Consider the following 6,311-nt stretch of genomic DNA (forward strand, 5'->3'; position numbering starts at 1 on the left):
ATGATCTGGATGATGGTGTGGCAAATTGGATTAGTAAATATGCAGATGATACTAAGATAGGTGGAGTAGTTGATAGTGAGGTAGATTTTCAAAGTCTACAGAGAGACTTGGGCCTTTTGGAAGGGTGGACTGAAAGATGGCAGATGGAGTTTAATGCTGATAAGTGTGAGGTGCTGCATTTTGGTAGGACAAATCAAAATAGGACGTACAGGGTAAATGGTAGGGAATTGAGGAATCCAGTGGAACAGAGGGATCTGGGAATAACTGTGCATTGTTCCCTGAAGGTGGAATCTCATGTGGATAGGGTGGTGAAGAAGGCGTTTGGTATGCTTGCCTTTATAAATCAGAGCATCGAGTATAGAAGTTGGGATGTAATGTTGAAATTGTACAGGGCATTGGTGAGGCCGAATCTGGAGTATGGTGTGCAGTTCTGGTCGCCAAATTATAGGAAGGATGTCGACAAAATGGAGAGGGTACAGAGGAGATTTACTAGAATGTTGCCTGGGTTTCAGCACTTAGGCTACAGAGAGAGGTTGAACAGGTTGGGTCTTTATTCTTTGGAGCGTAGAAGGTTGAGGGGGGACTTGATAGAGGTTTTTAAAATTTTGAGAGGGACGGACAGAGTTGACGTGGGTAGGCTTTTCCCTTTGAGAGTGGGGAAGATTCCAACAAGGGGACATAGCTTCAGAATTGAGGGACAAAGGTTTAGGGGTAACATGTGGGGGAACTTCTTTACTCAGAGGGTTGTGGCTGTATGGAATGGGCTTCCGGTGGAAGTGGTGGAGGCTGGCTCGATTTTATTATTTAAGAGTAAATTGGATAGGTATATGGATAAGAGGGGATTAGAGGGTTATGGTCTGAGTGCAGGTAGATGAGACTAGGTCAGGGAGAATGGTCGGCGTGGACTGGTAGGGCCGGACAGGCCTGTTTCCATGCTGTAGTTGTTATATGTTATATGTTATATGTTATAATTCAGATATCCTTGCGGCACAACATTTTCTTGCAAATATATTTTGCATGTATTACATCCATGAATCAAAGTCACAATGAATCTTGAATGTTCGGCACAGTCATTGTGGACCGAAGGTCCTGTTCCTTTTCTATTGTACTGTACTATTGTCTGTGTTCTCATTGCCGTCTTTGTACTCAGTGTTGGCCTGCTTATATCTTGAACTGACTTCAATAGGTAAAGTCATGAACATAAGAACTGAATTCAATTTAGAGTGCACTGAATGTCAGAGGTAATAAACTCCATAGATTACAAACATGAGTGCACACATACAACATGGTGATAGGCTTATGACCTTACTGATGTGAAAGAAACTAGTGCTCCATCAGCACAAAGTTAATGTAAATACATTAACTGAAAATAGGTGGTGTCACTTTTACAATATAGCACCAATGGCACCTACATTGTCAGGAATGACCTTGGCTGTTGGGAATAACTCATCCCGCTGATCACTGGCCTCTGGTAGATTAGAACACAACAATGCCAGCTAGCTTTATTTATCTTTTCCTGGCTCTTAAAACCTTTTCCAGCAGTTGATTCATTGGACTGATGAGGTTAGTATATTCAGAAGCGGAAAAGGGGTGAGGGCCGGCTGGTCTCAATGTGCAGGACGCATTTCAATATTGGATGTCCAAATTATGTCTTGGCAAATTATGGAACTGGACACCACGAGTGTCCTTCTGGTTCCTATTTTTGCAATGCTGCAGCAATAAGAAAATTGGTGAAGCAGCCTTTTTCAATTATGCCCCCGAGCTGTGGAATACCCTGCCCAGGGCTATGAGAGACGCCCACTCAGTTGACATTTTTAAACGGCAGCTAAAAACGTGTCTTTTCAATCAAGCTTTTGACTGACTTTATTTCTTCTGATGACATTGTAAAAATTACCTTTATTCTCTTGTATTTATCTCAGCATACCCTTCAGCAGCTTGTGTGCTCATATGGTGTATGAGACGCTGTATTTGACCTCAATGTTTTTGTTTTTTTGTCCTTTTACACTCTCAATTTATTTTAAAAAATATATAAATCTGTGCTTTTTATGTTATTAACTGTCTATGTCACAGTTTTAAATTGTATTTTTGTTTAGACCTATGTTTTGGTGGAAAGCACTTTAGATGCATTCAATTGTATAAAAAGTGCTATACAAATAAAATTATTATTATTAAAGTTCAGTTCCCAAGCACAGCATTTCTGACATTGTATAATTTAGACAATAGACAATAGACAATAGGTGCAGGAGTAGGCCATTCAGCCCTTCGAGCCAGCACCGCCATTCAATGCGATCATGGCTGATCACTCTCAATCAGTACCCCGTTCCTGTCTTCTCCCCATACCCCCTCACTCCGCTATCCTTAAGAGCTCTATCCAGCTCTCTCTTGAAAGCATCCAACGAACTGGCCTCCACTGCCTTCTGAGGCAGAGAATTCCACACCTTCACCACTCTCTGACTGAAAAAGTTCTTCCTCATCTCCGTTCTAAATGGCCTACCCCTTATTCTTAAACTGTGGCCCCTTGTTCTGGACTCCCCCAACATTGGGAACATGTTTCCTGCCTCAAATGTGTCCAATCCCCTAATTATCTTATATGTTTCAATAAGATCCCCCCTCATCCTTCTAAATTCCAGTGTATACAAGCCTAATTGCTCCAGCCTTTCAACATACGACGGTCCCGCCATTCCGGGAATTAACCTAGTGAACCTACGCTGCACGCCCTCAATAGCAAGAATATCCTTCCTCAAATTTGGAGACCAAAACTGCACACAGTACTCCAGGTGCGGTCTCACCAGGGCCCGGTACAACTGTAGAAGGGCCTCTTTGCTCCTATACTCAACTCCTCTTGTTATGAAGGCCAACATTCCATTGGCTTTCTTCACTGCCTGCTGTACCTGCATGCTTCCTATCAGTGACTGATGCACTAGGACACCCAGATCTCGTTGAACATCCCCTCTTCCTAACTTGACACCATTCAGATAATAATCTGCCTTTCTATTCTTACTTCCAAAGTGAATAACCTCACACTTATCTACATTAAACTGCATCTGCCATGTATCCGCCCACTCACACAACCTGTCCAAGTCACCCTGCAGCCTTATTGCATCTTCCTCACAATTCACACTACCCCCCAGCTTAGTATCATCTGCAAATTTGCTAATGGTACTTTTAATCCCTTCATCTAAGTCATTAATGTATATCGTAAATAGCTGGGGTCCCAGCACCGAACCTTGCGGTACCCCACTGGTCACTGCCTGCCATTCCGAAAGGGACCCATTTATCCCCACTCTTTGCTTTCTGTCTGTCAACCAATTTTCTATCCATGTCAGTACCCTACCCCCAATACCATGTGCTCTAATTTTGCCCACTAATCTTCTATGTGGGACCTTGTCGAAGGCTTTCTGAAAGTCGAGGTACACCACATCCACCGACTCTCCCTTGTCAATTTTCCTAGTTACATCCTCAAAAAATTCCAGTAGATTTGTCAAGCATGATTTCCCCTTCGTAAATCCATGCTGACTCGGAATGATCCTGTTACTGCTATCCAAATGCTCAGCAATTTCGTCTTTTATAATTGACTCCAGCATCTTCCCCACCACTGATGTCAGACTAACTGGTCTATAATTACCCGTTTTCTCTCTCCCTCCTTTCTTAAAAAGTGGGATAATATTTGCTATCCTCCAATCCACAGGAACTGATCCTGAATCTATAGAACATTGAAAAATGATCTCCAATGCTTCCACTATTTCTAGAGCCACCTCCTTAAGTACCCTGGGATGCAGACCATCAGGCCCTGGGGATTTATCAGCCTTCAGTCCCATCAGTCTACCCAAAACCATTTCCTGCCTAATGTGGATTTCCTTCAGTTCCTCCATCACCCTAGGTTCTCCGGCCCCTAGAACATTTGGGAGATTGTGTGTATCTTCCTCAGTGAAGACAGATCCAAAGTAACGGTTTAACTCGTCTGCCATTTCTTTGTTCCCCATAATAAATTCCCCTGCTTCTGTCTTCAAGGGACCCACATTTGCCTTGACTATTTTTTTCCTCTTCACGTACCTAAAAAAACTTTTGCTATCCTCCTTTATATTATTGGCTAGTTTACCCTTGTACCTCATCTTTTCTCCCCGTATTGCCTTTTTAGTTAACTTTTGTTGCTCTTTAAAAGAGTCCCAATCCTCTGTCTTCCCACTCTTCTTTGCTATGTTATACTTTCTCTCCTTAATTTTTATGCTGTCCTTGACTTCCCTTGTCAGCCACAGGTGTCTCTTACTCCCCTTAGAGTCTTTCCGCCTCTTTGGGATAAATTGATCCTGCAACCTCTGCATTATTCCCAGGAATAACTGCCATTGCTGTTCTACCGTCCTCCCTGCTAGGGCCTCCTTCCAGTCAATTTTGGCCAGCTCCTGCCTCATGCCTCTGTAATCCCCTTTGCTATACTGTAATACTGACACTTCCGATTTTCCCTTCTGCCTTTCCATTTGCAGAGTAAAACTTATCATGTTGTGATCACTGCCTCCTAATGGCTCTTTTACCTCTAGTCCCCTTATCAGATCAGGATCATTACACAACACATAAATCCAGAATTGCCTTCTCCCTGGTAGGCTCCAGTACAAGCTGTTCTAAGAATCCATCTCCAAGGCACTCTACAAACTCTCTTTCCTGGGGTCCATTTCCAACCTGATTTTCCCAGTCTACCTGCATGTTGAAATCTCCCATAACCACCGTAGCATTACATTTGTGACACGCCAATTTTATCTCCTGATTCAACTTGCACCCTATGTCGAGGCTACTGTTTGGGGGCTTATAGATAACTCCCATTAGGGTCTTTTTACCTTTACAATTCCTCATTTCTATCCATACTGATTCAACATCTCCTGATTCTATGTCACCCCTTGCAAGGGAATGAATATCATTCCTTACCAGCAGAGCAACCCCACCCCCTCTGCCCACCTGTCTGTCTTTTCTATACGTTGTGTACCCCTGAATATTCAGTTCCCAGCCCTGGTCCTCTTGTAGCCATGTCTCAGTGATCCCTACAACATCATACTTGCCCATGACTAACTGAGCCTCAAGCTCATCCATTTTATATTTTATACTACGCGCATTTAAGTACAACACTTTAACTTCTGTATTTACCTCCCCTCTCACATCGGTCACAAATGGCCCTGCCTTTAATCTCTTTTCCCCTCTAGAACTTCTGTTCCCATTCTTCCGAGAGTCTTCTGCAATATCTCCTGTATTCCCTTTAACCTCATCTTCATATTCACAATTTGTTAACCCCTCCCCCCCACTACTTAGTTTAAAGCCACAGGTGTCGCACTAGCAAACCTGCCTGCCAGAATGTTTGTCCCCTGCTGTTAAGATGTAACCCGTCCCTTTTGTACAAGTCACCCCTAGCCCAGGAGAAATCCCAGTGGTCCAGAAATCTAAATCCCTGCTCTCTGCACCAGCCCCTCAGCCATAAATTCATAAATTCAATTTAAGATCTTAAATGGCTAAAAACGCATCCCCTGCAAAAGGTGTTAATGTTAAAATATCATGTTAAATATCATGTTAAAATGTTAAAATATCTCCATTATACATTCTTTTGCATTGTCATGTAAGCAATGCCTCTTTCGTTTTATCTAGTATCACACAATGACTACTTACTTTCAAAGTTAGCATGTTTGATGATCAATGTTAAGATATTAAGGTGACCTGCTCCTGCAGCATGATGCAATGGGCTTGATTTATGTTCATCCATTCTGCTCAGGCAGTCATGGTCTTCTTCCATTAACTTTTCAATCAGCGCTATATCACCACTGTCAACTAGCTAAGAGATAAAATTACACTTCTTAATTATCTACTTGCACGATAAGAGCTAAAACCTTTTCTCCTCGGTGAGATTTAAACATTTGTTGAGATTGAATCTGGAGTATTGCAGGAATACATATGATTTACTTTAGCAAAAATCAATCTCCATATTTTATCTAGTCAACGCATTTACCTTAAATATGTCAATATTCTTCTGCGAAGTTAATTCATCCATATTTTGTATTGATGAATAAAAACAAGTATTTTTCTGTCCTCTTGCTAAAATATTTTCCATCTTTCCTTGGCAAATAACTTGATTCCATCAAGCAGTTTAATTTCTTTTATTCGCACATTAACACGTTCTTAATCCTGGAAAGAAACGGAGAACACTAAAAATTATTATTGAATCTTTTTCGAAACAGGTTATTTTGTCAGGAATTTTAACAATAACAAGTGAAAATATTCTCGGCAGAACACAAAGTGCCAAGAGCTCAGCAGCTCAGTCTGGATCTGTGAGGGAA

The 6,311-nt window shown here is 41.8% G+C and overlaps 1 protein-coding gene across 1 annotated transcript in view; it reads right to left on the reverse strand.

The window, feature by feature from the left end:
* The window catches only part of LOC144593215 (transient receptor potential cation channel subfamily A member 1-like), an 87,251-nt gene extending 81,166 nt beyond the window's left edge, over window positions 1-6,085 (reverse strand). Inside the window, exons 1-2 of the mRNA XM_078398715.1 lie at window positions 5,984-6,085; window positions 5,647-5,809 (exon numbers count right to left, since the gene is read on the reverse strand). Coding sequence (XP_078254841.1) covers window positions 5,647-5,809; window positions 5,984-6,085 — 265 coding nt within the window. The remainder of the gene's footprint in view (window positions 1-5,646; window positions 5,810-5,983) is intronic.
* Window positions 6,086-6,311: the final 226 nt, after the last annotated feature.

The sequence above is a fragment of the Rhinoraja longicauda genome, chromosome 4 (genome assembly GCF_053455715.1).
Source record: "Rhinoraja longicauda isolate Sanriku21f chromosome 4, sRhiLon1.1, whole genome shotgun sequence".
In the NCBI taxonomy this organism is placed as follows: Eukaryota; Metazoa; Chordata; class Chondrichthyes; order Rajiformes; family Arhynchobatidae; genus Rhinoraja; species Rhinoraja longicauda.